Here is a 21435-nt window from a genome sequence, read left to right on the forward strand (position 1 = left end):
GATTAGTAGTAATGTCTTCCATGGTCATTGTTAGGGTAGGGTTAGCACGTGTATCAGGTGTATCAGGACCATGGATCCTCAAGTCTGCTGTTTTAAGGGTTCCTCATGCTGGATTCTCAGATGTGCAGTAATGGCTAAGAGTGTTGATATTAGCTGAGTAAGATTTGGAGGTTTTCTGAACATAATAATAATATATTGCATAATATTAATAAATCAACAATAATATATTAATAATACAACAATAATATAATTATAATTTTGGGGAGAAATATGCATCATCACACATGAGCATTCTTAATCCTGATTATTCTCTCTCTGAGACACTACTATTGTGATTAAGCACAGCCTTGGAAGTAAGGCATGGTTGACTATCAGCACCCAGGTTTATCACTAATGTGGATCAATATACTTAATCCTGGGCAGAGAGTTCCCTTAATCCCTCAGTCTCTGGAGTTTTCATGAGGATTTATTGAACTGATGCTTGTAAAGTGCTTGGTGGCCACTACTAAAGGCACTAGAACCTTGAACATGAAGGAATTAAGAACTTATTCACAACTAGCAGGTCTCACATAGCTTGAATGATAACCTAGCAGCAGGACTGTCAACCTGGGGTTCCCTGGCCTGGGAAGATCTGCAGTCATTGTGGGGTGTGTCTCTAAGTGTCCTCAAGGTTGTGGAAAACACAGCTGTCAGTCATATGAACTGTAGGGTTACACACGTCTGTGACTGCAGACTGATGCCATGGATGTTACATAGTCTGCTTCAGAACAGCTAGCTCAGTGTTTTTGAGAAAAAGGATGTTGTTACATTGAGCAAGGTAATGAAAGGTTGTTCCTGAACAATATGACGCCGGGATTCTTGGCCTCTGGAGGAGATGAATTCAATCCGGGGCCAGAGACGAAGCTGGATCACTCAGAGCTCTTGTGTAATAAAGTTTTATTAAAGTATAAAGGAGATAGAGAAAGCTTCTGAGATAGGCATCAGAAGGGGGCAAAAGAGTACCCCCCTCCTAGTCTTTAGCTGTTTGTTACATAGTCACTCACAATCTGTTAATGAAAAGAAAGGAGTGTCATAAAATTTAGAATGGCACCAGATAATTCATCCCTGGCCATAAAATGATTGACTTGAATCTTGTAGAAGGGCAGAATACCAACAAATAGTTTTGTTTACATAGATTAGGGGAACAATACCCGAGTAAGTAAGTTAGGCCTTTTGGCGGAACCAACTTGAAGATAGAGTCTGGGGTATATTAACATAGCTTAAGACAACATTTCCATAAGAAAAAGAAATGTACTGGTTAACTCAAGGTTTGAGAGTAGTTAGCTTTAGGTGAGACCAGGTGTCATGGCAACACAGCATTTTAAGAGAAACCTCCTTTTAAATTTGTATACAGAAGGAAAAACATATCGCTGGTTTGTTTCTTCCTGCCTCTTAAGAGAGATAAAAATGTCTGGCACTTGCAGCCTCTTTCCTCCATTTGGAGACCCCCTGGCCTTCCTGCCTGTTACCCTCTCAGTAAGATCATCCCCTTGACATCCCCTCTACCCCTGTACTAGTTAAGTGTCTTTGCAGACACTCCATTTCACTCATTCTGGCATCCTGCTTAGCCCTAAATGAGGTTTGAAAGAAACAAGATGGCCTTACACAGGTCCTGATTCCCTCTGACCTGCTGTTACTCTTGGGTTTGAGGTGAGGTAGGTGATGGGGTGTTTCGTTCCCTGGTGTTCAAGGCTGAGATAACACCTGGTTTCTAAAGTCAGCCCCACCCTCCATCCCTGCTGGAGAGATGGAGATCAGCTTTGATTTCCTGACAAGAGACGCAGGTGAGGGAGGCCATGCTGGAGAGTTCACTCCAGTATCTCCCTGGGGGAACAGCCACGTCTACTTCCTCCTTAGAAGCCTTGTCTGTGATGAACAGTGTTGACATCACAACATTTGCTCTGGAAATGAGAGCCTGGTTCTAGTGAGTTCTACACACTCCTTGGAGCTGGACTCTTGGCATCCTCCTGACAGGATGATGGGCCCCAGAATTTACCTGTGTCATCCCTGTGAGTACCCTGCTTCCAGACTGACTGGGTTCTGGGGGTGAGTTGGGACACCTGCTTGGGTACAGAAAAGACATTTCTAATTTGGACCAGGAGCTCAGTCTGTGTTCATGTTTGCTTTTATAAGTGCAAAGTTATAGGAAAGTAAAATAAATAGTTAAATGAAGAGAGAGCAGTGTGGATGTTGGAATGAAAACACAGGTTCACAGTCGGATGATCAAAAACACCACCGAATCACGTTAGGCTCTGTGCGTGAAATAAGTACAAAGGGGAAATATTAGAAAATGTCACTGTTCAGAGAAGGTGTTTTCCCTATATTAGTTTCACAGGTGAGGCCTCTACCAGTTAAGGTTCCTGGTCAGATGTCCCAGGTGGAAAGAACCCCAGAGTTGAGTGGATGGTCACCCGGTCCCCAGCCCAGAGCTTCTCACTCTCTCTAAGCCCTAGTGTCTCACAGGAGGAAATGTGCTCCTTCCTTATAGAACCGGGGACACTGAGCACAGGAGGAGGTTCTGTATCTTTGCTTGTTTGTGCCCCAGGCACCTTTCCATCCCCACACACACCTGCAGTGCCTGTGTGCACATTCGTACTGAATGAACCATTCAGATGCGAGGCTAAGGAGAGAGGACTTGAAAACATTTTAGAGTTTACCCCCTTAATCCTTTTTTTTTTCCCATTTATTTTTATTCGTTGGAGGCTAATTCCTTTACAATATTGTAGTGGTTTTTGCCATACATTGACATGAATCAGCCATGGATTTACATATATTCCCCATCCCGATCCCCCCTTCCACCTCCCTCTCCACCTGATCCCTCTGGGTCTCTTCCCAGTGCACCAGCCCCGAGCACTTGACTCATGCATCGAACCTGGGGTGGTGAACTGTTTCACCCTTGATAATATAAATGTTTCGATGCTCTTCTCTCGAAACATCCCACCCTCACCTTCTCCCACAGACTCCAAAAGTCTGTTCTGTATATCTGTGTCTCTTTTTCTGTTTTGCAGATAGTGTTGTCGTTACCATCTTTCTAAATTCCATATATATGCATTAGTATACTGTATTGGTCTTTATCTTTCTGGCTTACTTCACTCTGTATAATGGGCTCCAGTTTCATCCATCTCATTAGAACTGATTCAAATGAATTCTTTTTAATGGCTGAGTAATATTCCATGGTGTATATGAACCACAGCTTCCTTATCCATTTGTCTGCTGATGGACATCTAGGTTGCTTCCATGTTCTCGCTATTGTAAACAGTGCTGTGATGAACATTGGGGTGCACGTGTCTCTTTCAGATCTGGTTTCCTCAGTGTGTATGCCCAGAAGTGGGATTGCTGGGTCATATGGCAGTTCTATTTCCAGTTTTTTAAGAAATCTCCACACTGTTCTCCATAGTGGCTCTACTAGTTTGCATTCCCACTAACAGTGTAAGAGGGTTCCCTTTTCTCCACACCCTCTCCAGCATTTATTGCATGTAGACTTTTGGATAGCAGCCATCCTGACTGGTGTGTAATGGTACCTCATTGTGGTTTTGATTTGCATTTCTCTAATAATGAGTGATGTTGAGCATTTTTTCATGTGTTTGTTAGCCATTTGTATGTCTTCTTTGGAGAAATGACTGTTTAGTTCTTTGGCCCACTTTTTGATTGGGTCACTTATTTTTCTGGAATTGAGTTGCAGGAGTAGCTTGTATACTTTTGAGATTAATCCTTTGTCTCTTGCTTTGTTTGCTATTATTTTCTCCCAATCTGAGGGCTGTCTTTTCACCTTGCTTATAGTTTCCTTTGTTGTGCAAAAGCTTTTAAGTTTCATGAGGTCCCATTTGTTTATTTTTGCTTTTATTTCCAATATTCTGGGAGGTGGGTCATAGAGGATCCTGCTGTGCTTTATGTAGAAAGTGTTTTGCCTATGTTCTCCTCTAGCAGTTTTATAGTTTCTGGTCTTACATTTAGATCTTTAACCCATTTTGAGTTTATTTTTGTGTATGGTGTTAGAAAGTGTTCTAGTTTCATTCTTTTACAAGTGGTTGGCCAGTTTTCCCAGCACCACTTGTTAAAGAGGTTGTCTTTTTTCCATTGTATATTCTTGCCTCCTTTGTCGAAGATAAGGTGTCCATAGGTTCATGGACTTATCTCTGGGCTTTCTATTCTGTTCCACTGATCTAAATTTCTGTCTTTGTGCCAGTACCATACTGTCTTGATGACTGTGGCTTTGTAGTAGAGCCTGAAGTCAGGCAGGTTGATTCCTCCAGTTCCATTCTTCTTTCTCAAGATTGCTTTGACTTTTCAAGGTTTTCTGTATTTCCATACAAACTGTGAAATTATTTGTTCTAGTTCTGTGAAAAATACCGTTGGTAGCTTGATAGGGATTGCATTGAACCTATAGATTGCTTTGGATAGTATAGTCATTTTGACAATATTGATTCTTCCAATCCATGAACAGAGTATATTTCTCCATCTGTTTGTGTCCTCTTTGATTTCTTTCATCAGTGTTTTATAGTTTTCTATGTATAGGTCTTTTGTTTCTTTATGTAGATATACTCCTAAGTGTTTTATTCTTTTTGTTGCAATGGTGAATGGTGTTGTTTCCTTAATTTCTCTTTCTGTTTTCTCATTGTTAGTGTATAGGAATGCAAGGGATTTCTGTGTGTTAATTTTATATCCTGAAACTTTACTATATTCATTGATTAGCTCTAGTAATTTTCTGGTAGAGTCTTTAGGGTATTCTATGTAAAGGATCATGTCATTTGCAAACAATGAGAGTTACACTTCTTTTCATATCTGGATACCTTTTACTTCTTTTTCTGCTCTGATTGCTGTGGTCAACACTTCCAAAACTATGCTGAATAGCAGTGGTAAGAGTGGGCACCCTTAAAAAAAAAAGAATGGGCACCCTTGTCTTGTTCCTGATTTGAGGGGAAATGCTTTCAATTTTTCACAATTGAGGGTAATGCTTGCTGTGGGTTTGTCATATATAACTTTTATTATGTTGAGGTATGTCCCTTCTATTCCTGCTTTCTGGAGAGTTTTAATCATAAATGGGTGTTGAATTTTGTCAAAGGCTTTTTCTGCATCTATTGAGATAATCATATGGTTTTTATCTTTCAATTTGTTAATGTGGTGTATTACATTGATTGGTTTGCTGATATTAAAGAATCCTTGCTTTCCTTTTTTAATATGCTGTTGGATTCTGTTTGCTAGAATTTTGTTAAGGATTTTTGCATCTATGTTCATCAGTGATATTGGCCTGTAGTTTTCTTTTTTTGTGGCATCTTTGTCTGGTTTTGGAATTAGGGTAATGGTGGCCTCATAGAATGAATTTGGAAGTTTACCTTCTTCTTCAATTTTCTGGAAGAGTTTGAGTAAGATAGGTGTTATCTCTTCTCTAAATTTTTGGTAGAATTCAGCTGTGACGCCATCTGGTCCTGTGCTTTTGTTTGATGGAAGATTTCTTTTTGCAGTTTCCACTTTCTTGTTTGTGATGGGTCTGTTATGATCTTCTATTTCTTCCTGGTTCAGTTTTGGAAGGTTATAATTTTCTAAGAATTTGTCCATTTCTTCCAAGTTGTCCATTTTATTGACATAGAGCTGCTGGTAGGGTTGTATTTCAGTTTTACCTGTTGTGATCTCTCCATTTTCATTTCTAATTTTGTTGATTTACTTCTTCTCCCTTTGTTTCTTAATGAGTCTGGCTAACGGTTTGTCAATTTTATTTATTTTTTCAAAAAAACAGCTTTTAGCTCTCTTGATTTTTGCTATGGTCTCTTTAGTTTCTTTTATATTTATTTCTGCCCTAATTTTTAAGATTTCTTTCCTTCTGCTAACCCTAGGGTTCGTCATTTCTTCCTTCTCTAGTTGCTTTAGGTGTAGAGTTAGGTTATTTATTTTACTTTTTTTTTTGTTTCTTGAGGTAAGCCTGTAATGCTATGAACCTTCCCCTTAGCATTGCTTTTACAGTGTCCCACAGGTTTGGGGTTGTTGTGTTTTCATTTTCATTCCTTTCTATGCATATTTTGATTTCTTTTTTGATTTCTTCTATGATTTGTTGGTTATTCAGAAGCGTGTTATTTAGCCTCCATATGTTTGAATTTTTAATAATTTTTTTTCCTGTAATTGAGATCTAGTCTTACTGCATTGTGGTCAGAAAAGATGACTGGCTACAAGCAATAAATGCTGGAGAGGGTGTGGAGAAAAGGGAACCCTCTTACACTGTTGGTGGGAATGCAAACTAGTACAGCCACTATGGAAAACAGTGTGGAGATTTCTTAAAGAACTGGAAATAGAACTGCCATATGACCCAGCAATACCACTAGTGGGCATACACACTGAGGAAACCAGATCTGAAAGAGACACGTGCACCCCAATGTTCATCACAGCACTGTTTATAATAGCCAGGACATGGAAGCAACCTAGATGCCCATCAGCAGATGAATGGATAAGGAAGCTGTGGTTCATATACACCATGGAATATTACTCAGCCGTTAAAAAGAATTCATTTGAATCAGTTCTAATGAAATGGATGAAACTGGAGCCCATTATACAGAGTGAAGCCAGAAAGATAAAGAACATTACAGCATACTAACACATATATATGGAATTTAGAAAGATGGTAATGATAACCCTATATGCAAAACAGAAAGAGACACAGAAGTACAGAACAGACTTTTGAACTCTGTGGGAGAAGGTGAGGGTGGGATGTTTCGAAAGAACAGCATATATATTATCTATGGTGAAACAGATCACCAACCCAGGTGGGATGCATGAGACAAGTATTCGGGCCTGGTACACTGGGAAGACCCAGAGGAATTGGGTGGATAGGGAGGTGGGAGGGGGGATCGGGATGGGGAATATGTGTAACTCTATGGCTGATTGATATCAATGTATGACAAAACCCACTGAAATGTTGTGAAGTAATTAGCCTCCAACTAATTAAAAAAAAAAAAAAGATGACTGCAATGATTTCAATTGTTTTGAATTTACCAAGGCTATATATATGGCCCAGGATGTGATCTATTCTGGAGAAGGTTCTGTGTGCACTTGAGAAAAAGGTGAAATTGATTGTTTTGGGGTGAATTGTCCCATAGATAGCAGTTAGGTCTAGCTGGTCCATTGTGTCATTTAAAGTTTGTGTTTCCTTGTTAATTTTCTGTATAGTTGATCTATCCATAGTTGTGAGTGGGGTATTAAAGTCTCCCACTATTATTGTGTTACTATTAATTTCCTCTTTCATACTCGTTAGCGTTTGCCTGACATATTGCAGTGCTCCTATGTTGGGTGCATATATAATTGTTATTTCTTCTTGGATTAATCCTTTGATCATTATGTAGTGTCCTTCTTTGTCTCTTTTCACAGCCTTTATTTGAAAGTCTATTTTATCTGATATGAGTATTGCGACTCCTGCTTTCTTTTGTTCTCCGTTTGCATGAAATATTTTTTTCCAGCCCTTCACTTTTAGTCTGTATATATCCCTTGTTTTGAGGTGGGTCTCTTGTAGACAACATATGTAGGGGTCTTTTTTGTGTGTATTCATTCAGCCAGTCTTTGTCTTTTGGTTGGGGCATTCAACTCATTTACATTTAAGGTAATTATTGATAGGTATGGTCCCATTGCCATTTACTTTGTTGTTTTGGGTTCACGTTTATGCAGCCTTTCTGTGTTTCCTGTCTAGAGAAGATCCTTTAGCATTTGTTGAAGAGCTGGTTTGGTGGTGCTGAATTCTCTCAGCTTTTGCTTATCTGTAAAGCTGTTGAATTCTCCTTCATATCTGAATGAGATCCTTGCTGGGTACAGTAATCTGGGTTGTAGGTTATTCTGTTTCATTACTTTAAGTATGTCCTGCCATTCCCTTCTGGCCTGAAGTGTTTCTATTGATAGGTCAGCTGTTATCCTTATGGAATCCCTTTGTGTGTTATTTGTTGTTTCTCCGTTGCTGCTTTTAATATTTGTTCTTTGTGTTTGATCTTTGTTAATTTGATTAATATGTTTCTTGGGGTGTTTCACCTTGGGTTTATCCTGTTTGGGACTCTCTGGGTTTCTTGGACCTGTGTAACTATTTCCTTCCCCATTTTATGGAAGTTTTCAGCTATTATCTCGAGTATTTCCTCATGGCCTTTCTTTTTGTCTTCTTCTTCTGTGACTCCTATGATTCGAATGTTGGGTCGTTTCACATTGTCCCAGAGGTCCCTGAGGTTGTCCTCATTTCTTTTGATTCTTTTTCTTTTTTGCTCTCTGCTTCATTTATTTCCACTATTTTATCTTCTACCTCACTTATCCTATCTTCTGCCTCCATTATTCTACTGTTGGTTCCCTCCAGAGTGTTTTTGATCTCGTTTATTGCATTATTCAGTTTTAATTGACTCCTTTTTATATCTTCTAGGTCCTTATTAAACATTTCTTGCATCTTCTCAATCTTTGTCTCCAGGCTATTTATCTGTAACTCCACTTTGTTTTCAAGATTTTAGATCATTTTTATTATCATTATTCTAAATTCTTTTTCAGGTAGATTCCCTATCTCCTCCTCTTTTGTTTGACTTGGTAGTCATTTTTCATGTTCCTTTATCTGTTGGTATTTCTCTGCCTTTTCATCTCATTTATATTGCTATGTCTGGAGTGGGCTTTCTATATTCTGGTGGTCTGTGGTTCCATTTTATTGTGGAGGTTTCTCCCAGTGGGTGGGGTTGGACGATTGGCTTGTCAAGGTTTCCTGGTTCGGGAAGCTTGCATCGGTGTTCTGGTGCGTGGTACTGGATTTCTTCTCTCTGGAGTGCAATGGAGTGTCCAGTAGTGTGTTTTGAGATGGGTCTATGTGTTAGGTGTGACTTTGGGCAGCCTGTATGTTGACACTCAGGGCTATGTTCCTGCGTTGCTGGAGAATTTGCATGGTATGTCTTGCTCTGGAACTTATTGGCTCTTGGGTGGTGGTTGGTTTCAGTTTAGATATGGAGGTTTTTGAATGGTCTCTTATTACTTAATGTTCCCTGTAGTCAGGAGTTCTCTGCTGTTCTCAGGTTTTGGGTTAAGTCTCCTGCCTCTGGATTTCAGTCTTATTCTTCCAGTAGTCTCGAGACTTCTCTAACTATACAGCACTGATAATAAAACTTCTAGGTTAATGGTGAAAAGATTCTCCACCGTGAGGGACACCCAGAGAGGTTCACAGAGTTACATGAAGAAGAGGAGAGGGAGGAAGGAGATAGAGAGGAGCAGGAGGAGAAAAAGGGGGACTCAAGAGGAGAGAGACAGATCTATTTAGTTCTCTGTTCCCAAAGTGTTCTCTGTAGCCAAGACACCCACAGAGATTCACAGAATTGGATTGGGAAGAAAAGGGGGAGGGAGGAAATAGAGGTGATCTGAGGGAGAAAACGGAGAGTTGAAAGTGGGAGAGAGTAATCACCATACTCCTGAATAAAAATGGGTACTGAATATTGGATTCTTAAATGTCCAAAATTGATATCAAATACTGAGAAACAAAGATTAAAAATCTAGAGTAGAGGTTCAACTCTTAAAAATACAATATGAAAAACAAAAACACAAGAAATTTAAGAAATATTCATTAAGTTCAGTTTAAAAATAGCTCCTCTTCTTCTTTTTTTTTTTTTTGGAAGGTTATAGTGAAATGAAAATGAAAATGAAGGAGTAATAGAGGAGTAATAGAGGACTTTAAAAGAAAATAAGAGTAAAAAAATAAAAAATAAAATAAAAATTTTTTCTAATTAAAAAAATAGTTAAAATATATGAAAATGAAAGTTAAGGAGTAATGGAGGAGTAATAGGGAATTTTAAAAGAAAATAAAAGAAAAAATAAAAAAAAGAAAAGAAAAAAAATTTTTTAATAAAAAAAAAGTAAAAATATATCTAGGAATTTCTCTGGAGCTGTTGCAGTCAGTGTGGGTTCAGTTCCGTTTCAGATAGCTCCTTGTTCCAGCTTACACTTCTCGATATTTATAGGCCCCTTCTGGTGTAGTTGGTGTTACCTATAGGGATTTTAATCTGTTGCACTGGTCGCTTCTGAAGCAGTTCCCTTTGTTTATTTGGCTTCTGTTTGCAGGTCTCTTCAGTACCTATCTAATTTCTGCTCTGACACAAGTTGGCGGAGGTGGTCTCTTGTTTAGGTTCGCTTGTTCAGTCGTGCTGCGGGGAGGGAGGGGCGCTGCAGACAAAAGTCACTGGTATGTGTGGGGAGCACTTGCAGTGTTCGGGCCACACTGGGTTTGCCCCCAGTGCTTTCCCGTCCACACTGCTCAGGCTCCCGACTGCTCTATGTGGAGCAGACCCTGCGTTGCGATTAGTTGCGATTAGTTCCAGTTTTCGGGTATTCCACAAAAGTGCGGACTCGGTTGGGCCTGAGTTTTGTGCCTTCCCCAGCCGAGCAGCTCAGGCAGCCAGAAGCTTGACAGGTGCAGTCTTCCCGGGTGCGGGTGCGGTGTGCCTTATCCCCTCCGCGGTCCCAGCCTCAGTTTCCCCGCTCGCAGGTCCAGTGCACCTTATGTCTGTTCTTGGGAGCTGGCTTCTAGCCGCGACCCTCCCAGCGGATGTCGACCATCCAGAATCTCAGGAAGTCTTTGGTTAGAAACTGGGAGCCTGTTTGCAATTTGGTACCCCTTGATTCTTATCCCTCATCATTTTATAAAGTCTCTGTAGCCTCCTGCAAGATAAGTGATTATAACTTCCTCTAAACACCTGGGTTTTACTAACAGTTCTTCTTTAGGAGGGGCTTTCAAGGTGGTGCTAGTGGTAAAGAACCCACCTGCCAGTGCCAGAGGCATAAGAGACAGGGGTTGGATCCCTGGGTCAGCAAGATTCCCTGGAGAAGGAAATGGCCACCCACTCCAGTGTTCTTGCCTGGAGAATCCCATGGACAGAGCAGCCTGGAGGGCTATGGTCCATGGGGTCTCAAAGAGTTGGAAACAACCAGCAACTTAGCACTCATGCTTCTCTAGGAGATGCACAGATAACAAAGTGATGTCAGTATTTTCTTCTATTAAAACACAAGTTATCACTCATCCCAGACAGAAATCACAGGCTCACTATCTGCCCATGACAACAGCAAGTTACATCCTCGTTCATGGTGGGGAATGAGAAATGTAAGAAATCCTCCCTGCCTGGGAGCCTGCACCCCTCCTGTTCCCTGACAGGCAGGAGCCTGACCCTGGTGCTCATGGTCAGTGTGCTCTTAGAGAAGTTGGCAGGAAATACATAGGCAGTCATATGACACCAGATCCCAAACCCACAAGAAGTCACTCAAAAGAAAATGGACACTGAGGCCACTGTCAGATTCTAAAAGGGTGATGTGTGTCACATGTCACAGTGACCTCCAAACACCAGGACAGGTATCCAGCAGGGCAGTTATGAAAACATCCATCAGGTTCCCAGAGTGGAAGTCAAGACTATTCAAAGACTCCTCGTCTGCTGGGTCCTGAGGGCACAAGGGCGGTGCAGTACCAGGTGCTGTGTGACCCGCACAGAGGCTCCTGGCGCAAGTGCAGGGGAAGTCCCAGGATGGGGGAGACGGCAGACTGTCCACTCCCTTACTCGTCTTGCCCCTGTCCTATGTCTGGCTCTGATCCAGGGTAAGGGATGTACCGACTCTATCCCAGCCCTTAGGTTACTCATCTAAGGAGGAGATAGCACACATGTTTCTCATCAAACTTCATCTTGGTGAGGACTCTAATGAGGAATTAAAATTTGGAATGCTACTGACTCAAAATTACTGAATAATACTCAGCCATGAAAAACAATGTAATACTTCCATTTGTGGAATATGTATGGACCTAGAGAATGTGTATGGACCTAGAGAATATTATTCTTAGTAAATTAAGTCACAGAAAAACATATGATATGACATCACTTATACATAGAGTCTAAAAGATAATATGGCTCAGAGGCATGGAAACAAACTTATGGTTACTAAAGTTGGGGGAATGAGAGGGAAGAACACATTAGGAGTATGGGATTTATACACACTACCACTTGAAATAGGTGAGTAACAAAGATTTACTGTAAAGCACAGGGAATTTTTTCAGTATTTTATAATAGTCTATAATGAACTATAATCAGAAAAAATAACTGAATCTCTATACTATATACCTGACACGAACACAATATTGTGAATCAACTGTGCTTCAATATATTTTAAAAATATGAACAATTTCCACCTGGAAAGATGCCAGAAGAATTTGGAGAATTTTGAGGAGGACCTTGATAAAAGAAGTAGTAAAGAATTCTAGCTGTGATTTGAATGAGGTCAAAGAAAGGTTCAAAGAGAATCTTTCATTTCTAGGTTTTTAAAGTGAAGGTTGGTGTGAGCAGGAGTTTAAGGATCACATGGAGGATCCTCTCCAGAAGGGATGTTGTCCCTCCTCCCCCAGGCAGCCCACCAGGAAGCCACAGGTGTGCCCTTTGGCGGGACATGTGACCATAAAGCCCAGGAGGCAGTGGGTTTCCTCGCATCCAGTCTCCCTGACTTTCTCTGTCGTATGTCTGCCTCTGCTTCCTCAGCACGGAGCCCAGTGTTTTCCCACTTAGCATCTTCTCTCCAGGGACTCTGGACCATCCGGGCATACAAAGCCGAACAGAGGTTTCAGGAAGTGTTCGACACATGCCAGGACTTGCACTCAGGTCTGTACGTTTCTGAAAGTGATTTCAAAGGATGGGATGTGCTGCCTTCTGAGGCCTGACCTCCCTCTCAGGTGGTCTTGCTGGCCAGCTCCTCTTTCTGTGCGCCCCATTGTCCTTCTCTGCACACCTGCCTCCCTTACCCCTTCCTCTCAGCATCCCCTCTCTGCACCCCTTTTCCCCTCTCATGTGCTCTGCTTTTCTCCCCTGACTGCCTTGCATTGTCCTTCCATCACTGTGTCCTGTGGCTTTCTGTCCCTTGAGGACAGGAGTCAGCAAACTTTCTTTTGGCAAAAAGCTGGATAGAAAATACTGTAGGCTTTGTGTACTGTATAGTGTCTATTGTAACTACTCACTACAGAGACAGGCAAAGATATTACATCAACAAAGGCTGTGGCTGCATTCCAATAAAACCTTATTTTCAGAACCCACTGGTGGTTGTTCTTGGCCCCCAGACTGTAGTTTGCCAATTCTCTTTTCAGAGCATGCAGGGTGGCTGACATGATTGAGGAAAATCATTTCCTGATCATCAGATTTGCTGCCGACTTGATGTGTGTTATTCTTTGTATCTCTGAATTTTTTTTTCCTAGGTAAAAATTTCAGAATTTCCTCTAAGTCTATAAAAATTTGGCCTATCTTTCCAATCTTTATTGTGCTTTGAAGGTAAAATGGCATTTCAAAAGACACATGCCATTCTGGTTAGCTCATGGTCATTTAGATACTGGCTCCTGAGAATAAACACTGTGCAGGGCTCTGAAGTAAATGCAGAAGGTGCAGAAAACAGCAGAGCTGTGCTGTGTGCTGTCTGAGAGCTGAAAACAGTTGACCCTGTGAGAGGATGATCTTCACACTGAAGCCCAGCACTGCAGGAAACACAGCAGTGAGACCATTTCCCATCTTCTTTATTAGAATCATGTTTCTGCTTATAACCCGTGGGTTGAATTTTTTGGTTCATGCTCCCCACAAAGCCCCTGAACTAGTTCCTATGCTTCCTATATGTTGTCTTGTGTCAAAATGTAGCTTTCAGGAATCTTCAGGCTCCTTAGGTGTGTATCTTTGCTGTTCTACCTTGTGTGAAAATCTCTTGTATTTCAACTGAGCAAAATGCTCTCCCTCTTTAGAAGCAGCTAACATGGTTTTTCTATTTATGTACTATGCTTATTACGGTTCACAAATCCAGAGGCTTGGTTCCTGCTTTTGACGACATCCCGATGGCTCGCTGTGTATCTAGATGTCATCTGTGCCATCTTTGTCACTGTTGTTGCCTTTGGGGCCCTGATTCTGGCAGAAAGTAAGTACAGATTTGAATAGTGGTTTGTGGTATGCTTACAGTTTATAGTTTTGTTTACAGTTATTAAATTATTGCCACCTCTTCTAATATCATATACTGTTTGGTTCTAATGAATTGTTTTAAAGTGTTTGCAGCATATGATTCCACAGTGTGGTCCATATGAAGTCATTTGTGTTTTAGTATGAGACTTTTTATTGTTTTATCTTTTGTTGAGTGTGTTGAAGTCTACACAACTGTAGCAAGTTGATCTTCTGAACATTCTAAGGTGGTATCTTGTAGTTGGGAGGAGAGAACCAAGTTTACCATTAAGCTTTTCCTTCAGCTTAGAGGTTAGGTTTTAGCTTTAGGGCTACTAAGATCTCTTGGTTGCAGGTGCCTGGTACACTGGGTTAAGAAAGATTTTCTGCAGCAAAAACAGTGTCCAGCTGTGTGGGTACCAGATGAGTTGTTGTTGGTGTGTGTGGCATGAATTCACCATCCCTAATGATTCCATATTAACTGCATTGAATCATTAATATGGAACAATGAGAGTAGTATTTTAGATTTAAAAGCACTTGCTCTTAAAACCTATTGCCTTGTTTTTGTGGTTTCAACTGCAGCTGCATTGGATATGTAGAAAGTTATATTACCTAATGGTTCTTGCAGCCATAATGACAGAAGTCTGAATAATGACTTGATTCTTCACCAATATGATATTGTCACATATATGTCAGTCCTGATGGGATTAATAAACACATCTCACAGTCTTTCATAGTCATTTTTCCCACTGTATTAGGATCTCAATTCACATCGTAAAAGTATGAATAATACGATCATGACATGAATGACTGAAATATGATAAAGGAGTCTTCTTTGTAAAGTTACAGAAGGAGCTGGGCAAGGGTTTAAAAACCATTCTGACTTGATTCCTCTTCTTCCTTGTTTAGGTTTGAACCCCGGGGAGGTTGGCCTGGTGCTCTCTCTCACCCTCACACTCATACTCACGGGGATGTTCCAGTGTTGTGTCAGGCAAAGCATCGAAGTTGAGAATATGGTGATGTTTACCTTGTCATTCTTAGCCTTTTCAAGTCTCCTGGCCATTATTAGCTGGCATAAAAGCAATTCTTAGGTAGAACCATAAAATTCTTGTTTTTACATCATGATTAACAGAGGTTTTTTTTTTTTTTGCATCCTCTTCCATCTATTTAAAGTTAATATAAAATACAATATATATATGTGCTTTTCTCAGTCTTATGTGTGCTGTGTCAGCAGGTCTTATATTCATCACAAACTGTCTTCAAATATAATAAGTATCTCTGCAGGAGAAATATTCTGAAATCCTAGGGAGAATAAAAGCTAATTTCTTAGTGGCTTTTTTATCTTTGTTTCTTAATAGATAATTCCTCATTGTTGGTTAAGATAAAGGATTCAGTATTTTGAGATTTGTTTATTTAATTAGTAGATTCCTCCACTCCCATTTTAGCATCTGAATTTCCTGATGTCTCTTCTTGCTAGTCAGATAAGCTCCCTCTCAGAATGCTCTATTAGAATTGTGGAGTTTTGCCACTTTAAGAGAACTTAGTCAATATGTAAATTATAATGTCTTTTGAATATTTGCACCTTCTCCCAAAGGGAGAAAAACAAATAAAAATTAAAACGTTCCACTTCTTGCTTTTAATAAAGCAGCGAGTGACTAATTATTAAAATTAGGTTTGGTAGCCATCCAGTTTTACTCATCTATAGCAGATGGTCCTTCTGTAGCTGCACATTACTGATTGGTGTCTGTAAGTATTCTTTTCTTAAACAAAATTCCCTTATTTTTTTATTCAGGTGTGAAAAGTGGATCAATAAAATCTTTGCATTCATTTCTCTAGTTCTTTTAGTTTTCATACAATATTGAAGGAAGTACCTGTAAATGACAATGTTACAAGACCATGAACAAGTTTGCGAATCATCAAAGGCCTCATAAAACTCCTACTTCTCTCCTTTGTGGATGCTAAGACCTGAGATCTTCTGAACCATGGAAAAGCTGATGTAAAGACATAAAAGCAGAAGGTTTCATTTACAGTCTCTGAACATCCATAAGCAACACCCTCCTTTCCTAACTCCTGTGTTGTCTTATGTGTTTCAGATGATTTCAGTAGAAAGGGGGATTGAATATACAGAGTGTGAGAAAGAAGCATCCTGGGAATACAAGTTTCGACCACCACCAGCCTGGCCCCATAGAGGAGAGATTGACTTTTACAATGTGAACTTCAGATACAGCTTAGATGAGCCTCTGGTATTGAAGGACCTGATACCATACATAGTCTCAAGTGAAAAGGTTTGTTTAAGCCATTTGCCTCTTTAAAATCCAGCTAAAAATTTAGTGCTATATCCACTGTTGGCTTCCTTGTCAGTGAGTCCAGAGGATTCTCTTGGATGCAGATTAGATCAATGACATTATACGAGAATCCTTCTTGGAAACTGACCATGGGATGGGGATCCCAGCATTTCTTTCCCTGGGTTATGAGTTCATGCATGGTGGTTGTTGGCCCTGGACTCTGGAGCTGGAGTTTAACCTGACCCAGGACACTATACATGACACCTGATTGTTCATACGAAGTCTGGGAAGTGAGCACTGGCTCTCTTCACTAACTCTCCCAATATCTCTCCACTTTCCTCCTTTCCATCTTTTCTTCTTTGTATTTCTGAAATCTTCTCTTATTCCTATGTTACTCGTTGGTTGCAGCCTCCTCCTCTCTCCCTTGGCCCTTCCCATAGACTTGTCCTCCACTCACCTACAATGAGCTGCCATCTCCCTGCCCTCCCTCCCACAGATGACTTCTTTCTTTAGCACAGATCTAATCCTTATTGGCCTAGTTGACCTGTTGCTAGAACCATAGTGCAGCCCTAAGTCCACTTCAGCAGGGGCTGTGGGATGAACTTGTAGTGAAAAGTGAGGAGCCCAGAATTGACTCAGTCAGGGGTGAGGAGCCAGAGCCTGCAGGTGGAGACAGGGCCCAGAGATGCACTCAGAGTAGATGAGAGCTAATTGAAGGGAACAGAGAAAGATGCACTTGGGAGACGGCAGAGAGGTTTGTGATCTGGTCCTGTCAGCGTCCATGTCTGCAGGTGATGTTTCTATTTACACTCAGGTTGGGGCCCTTGACTGGGACCAGGGCAGAATCTTGAAGAAGAGAATAAACCAAGACACACAACATGGTAGGAAGCTCTTCCCCACATGCCTGTTCATCACTGAGTCCTAATGTGCTCACAACCTCTACACTCAGGTCATGTGTAGATTCTCCCAAAGCACCATGTCCTGCCTGCTTCCAGTGTGCACACACTGCCCCTCCACCTCAGAGACCCTTCCCTTCTGTCATCTAGATGGAGAAAGTCTCCTCTAATATATATATAAAAGTCTCCTCTAATATATCTGCCTATTCAGGCCCCTCTCTGCTTCTACAGCATCTTATATATTCTTTTAAGATAGGGCTTATGGTACACCTGTGTTCATAGCACACAAAAGTTGGAAGCAACCCAAGTGTCCATGATGAAAGTGACAGATGAATGCATAAACAAATATGGTATATCCTTACCATTAAATGATATTTAGCCTTAAAAAAGGAAAAAAACAATGACTATCAATGAACCATGAGGTTATCATGATATATGAAATAAACAAGACACGAATGGATCCAATAACATATGATTCATTTCTTATGAGGTTCCTGGAGAAATCAGAGAGTAGAATGATGGTCCCCAGTGGCAGAGGAAGGAGAATGGGCTATTGTTGTTTAATAGGTACAGAATTTCAGTTTTACGAGGGAACATATATTCTGAGGTTTGGTTATACAACAATGTGAATATACGTAACACTATAATCACTTAATATAGTTAAATTAGTAAATTTCATGTTACTTGTTGGTATTGTTCAGTCACTCAGTTGTGTCTGACTCTCTGTGACTCACATGGACTGCAGCACACCAGGCCTCCCTGTCCATCACCAACTCCTGGAGCTTGCTCAAACTCATGTCCATCGAGTCAGTGATGCCATCCAACCATCTCATCCTCTGTCGTCCCCTTCTCCTCCTGCCTTCAATCTTTACCAACATCAGGGCCTTTTCTAATGAGTCAGCTCTTCCCATCAGGTGCCAAAGTATTGAAGCTTCAGCTTCAGCATTAGTCCTTCTAATGAGTATTCAGGATTGATTTCCTTTAGGATTGATCTCCTTGCATTCCAAGCTGTCCAAGACTCTTGAGAGTCTTCTCCAACATCACAGTTTAAAAGCATCAGTTCTTTGGTGCTCAGCCTTCTTTATGGTCCAACTCTCACATCCATACATGACAACTAGAAAAACCATAGCTTTGAATATATGGACCTTTGTCAGCAAAGTAATATCTCTGCTTTTTAATATGCTGCCTAGGTTGGTCATAACTTTTCTTCCAAGTAGCAAGTGTCTTAATTCCATGACTGTAGTCCCTATCTGTAGTGATTTTGGAGCCCAAGAAAATAAAGTCTCTCACTGTTTCCAATGTTTCCTCATCTATTTGCTATGAAATGAGGGGGCCAGATGCCATGATCTTAGTTTTTTGAATGTTGTGTTTTAGGCCGCTTTTTCACTCTCCTCTTTCACTTTCATCAAGAGGCTCTTTAGTTCCTCTTCAATTTCTGCCATAAGGGTTGTGTCATCTGCATATCTGAAGTTATTGGTATTTGTCCTGGCAATCTTGATTCTAGATTATGCTTCATCCATCTGGCATTTTGCATGAAGTACTCTGCATGTAAGTAAAAAAAAAAAACAGGGTTACAATATACAACCTTGACATACTCCTTTCCCGAATTTGAACCAGTCTTTTGTTCCATGTCCTGTTCTAACTGTTGCTTCTTGACCGGTATACAGGTTTCTACATGTATTTTGCCACAATTAACATAAAAGATATAGCACCTGTGCTATGCTTTGTAATTTTGAGTCTGTATCTCACAGAACCCTGAGGTTTCTTAAGTGCAGAGAGCATCTTATTTTCATCCTTGTTCCCTAGAGAGTGACATTTTACAGGTACAGAGAGGGTGCTGAGGACTGCTGGCTAGGAGAGTAACACACACATGTGAAAAACCAGTAACCTAAACATACTCACAAGACAACTGGGTAAGCAACAGATTACATTTAAATAACCACTCTTTAAAACTCTCCACCACAGGCACACCTAGAGGACTATAGCCATGATATAATGAATGTGTCATGTCTTGTGACATGAAAGAATAAATATTCAACTTAATGCCCCAAAGAGACTCAGGGAGCAGCTTCAGTTAGTCACTGAGCAAAAGTTGGCTCCTAATTATTTCCAGTGTCATTGTAGGTCAGGAAGAAGGTGAGGACTTCTGTGTTTGGAAACATTGACTACAGCTCTTGACGCAGCCCTGTCCCTGAGAGTGCTATAGGCAAATCAGTGTTTGATTACTCATAACTCTGTGTCCATCAGATTTCACCTTGTCAATATAATTCCATTAATTTGTGTGTGTTTCTTCCAAAGCCATAAAATATGAATTATCTTAGAAACTTCATATACAGCTTAGGAACATAACAGATTTGTATTCTTTCATCTTCAGTTCAGTTCAGTTCAGTCAGTCATGTCCGACTCTTTGCGACCCCATGAATCGCAGCATCCCAGGCCTCCTTGTCCATCACCAACTCCCGGAGTTTACTCAAACTCATGCCCACCGAGTCGGTGATGCCATCCAGCCATCTCATCCTCTGTCGTCCCCTTCTTCTCCTGTCCCCAATCCCTCCCAGCATCGGGGTCTTTTCCAATGAGTCAACTCTTTGCATGAGGTGGCCAAAGTATTGGAGTTTCAGCTTCAGCATCAGTCCTTCCAGTGAACACCCAGGACTGATCTCCTTTAGGATGGACTGGTTGGATCTCCTTGCAGTCCAAGGGACTCTCAAGAGTCTTCCATCTTAAATCCCCCCAAATCATAGGACTATCTGAGATTCTAAAATGTTTGAGGGAACATTTAATTTGGAGACTGAATTAATAAATATGACAATCTGATTTTTGATCTGTGCCTTGGTCCACTCAGCATCACCATTACCTTCACTTCTGTGTTGTGAGATGATACCCAGGCAGTGTGTTCTTGAAATGATTTCACTCCACCTGTGTACAACCCAGTTTTCCTTTCCTACTCACCTGTCCCAGCCCTGTCACTCCAGGATATGCCTTTGGTGTTGGCTTTGATTAAGAAAGGCTGCTGCAGGAGAGGAGAGGACTTGGGAGTGAGTCCAGCCAATGGAAGGGGTGCTCTTTGTCTTTCTGCGATGTTCTCTGTTGTCCTGATTCATGGAAATTAAAGTTAATAGGAATGTATAGTTGGTGCTATGCTGGTTTTTAATTCATGGAAGAAATACCAAGTAAAAATAAAGATCCAGAATGAGGCAAATGCAACCCTAGGCTACCTGGGTAGATTTTGAACTTGGGCTGCATTTCTCATTTAGATGATTTTTGGTTGATTTGATAATTTTAAAGAGTCCTGGGCAATTTTAAAGCATTTTCCAGCTCTAGAGGTAGATTGATTTTGCTTTGTTATTTTTTTCTTGCTCAGAGGTATTACTTGAATTTTTACAGATGCTTGCTATAGTGTGTAAAAATATTGGTTTCCTGCATTTTCTCCTTTTTTTACATAATATTTTCTCAGCAACCCCTCCCCTCACTTCCAGTTTGTCCCACTTTCCCTCCAAGTTTCCTGATTCCTTGTGACTCAGACTGTGTTGCCAGGGTCAGTATCACCTGCATCTCTTCGATCTTCTTATTACAGAATCTCAGGCTCACCCAGACCTCTCTCAGCATTGCGTTTGAACAGGACCTTCCGAGAAAGTTCTTTCTCTCCCATAGGCAGTGTTTGATGACACATTACCCATGATTTCCAAGAAATGTCCTTTGACAGTTTGAAACCAAACTCATGAATCACCGAAATGCCTGCTGTGTTTGAGCATGAGGTTCTGAAACGTTCTGCAGCACTTATAATCCTATAGATTTATTTACTTTCATATTTTGCAAATCACACCCGTACATTATAATCCAATTCTGTGTGATCCCACTGCATTTGTTTGAATCCTTTCCATGGAGTCTGTCTTCATCACAGGCAGTTTTCATCCTGCTCCTGCCTTCCCCACATCAGCCTCCTGCGGGAACTAGAGGGATTTCCCACAGGCTCAGCCCTGCCTAGACCTGAAGTCAGAGACAGCCCCACGCAGCAGCATGTGTGCATCTCTTTCACCACCTGATGGGATCCAAAATAAGTCTTGCTCCTCAAGCAGGTCACGAGGTCTACTTGGCCTGTTACCCAGGCACCATGTGCCCCACTTAGCTGCAGGTTTCTCTCCCAGCCCAACTGTAGGTGCAGGTTCTTCCTGCAGACAGCCAACCCACCTGACCTCATGTACCCTTTTTGCCCAGCAACGTCATTACTCTTGTCCCACCCACCACATTATATGCATCCATGTTTGTGTTATGCTTCAACTCTCCCATCATAAC

General features: G+C 41.0%; 1 protein-coding gene across 2 annotated transcripts in view; it reads left to right on the forward strand.

Moving 5' to 3' along the window:
• The window catches only part of LOC136144260 (ATP-binding cassette sub-family C member 4-like), a 158390-nt gene that overhangs the window by 91261 nt on the left and 45694 nt on the right, over positions 1–21435 (forward strand). For both annotated transcript variants that reach the window (XM_065902007.1, XM_065902009.1), the window contains 4 exons: positions 12534–12653; positions 13831–13941; positions 14868–14974; positions 16052–16243. In XM_065902007.1, the coding sequence (XP_065758079.1) occupies positions 12534–12653; positions 13831–13941; positions 14868–14974; positions 16052–16243 (530 nt within the window). The remainder of the gene's footprint in view (positions 1–12533; positions 12654–13830; positions 13942–14867; positions 14975–16051; positions 16244–21435) is intronic.

Source organism: Muntiacus reevesi, chromosome 11 (assembly GCF_963930625.1).
Source record: "Muntiacus reevesi chromosome 11, mMunRee1.1, whole genome shotgun sequence".
In the NCBI taxonomy this organism is placed as follows: Eukaryota; Metazoa; Chordata; class Mammalia; order Artiodactyla; family Cervidae; genus Muntiacus; species Muntiacus reevesi.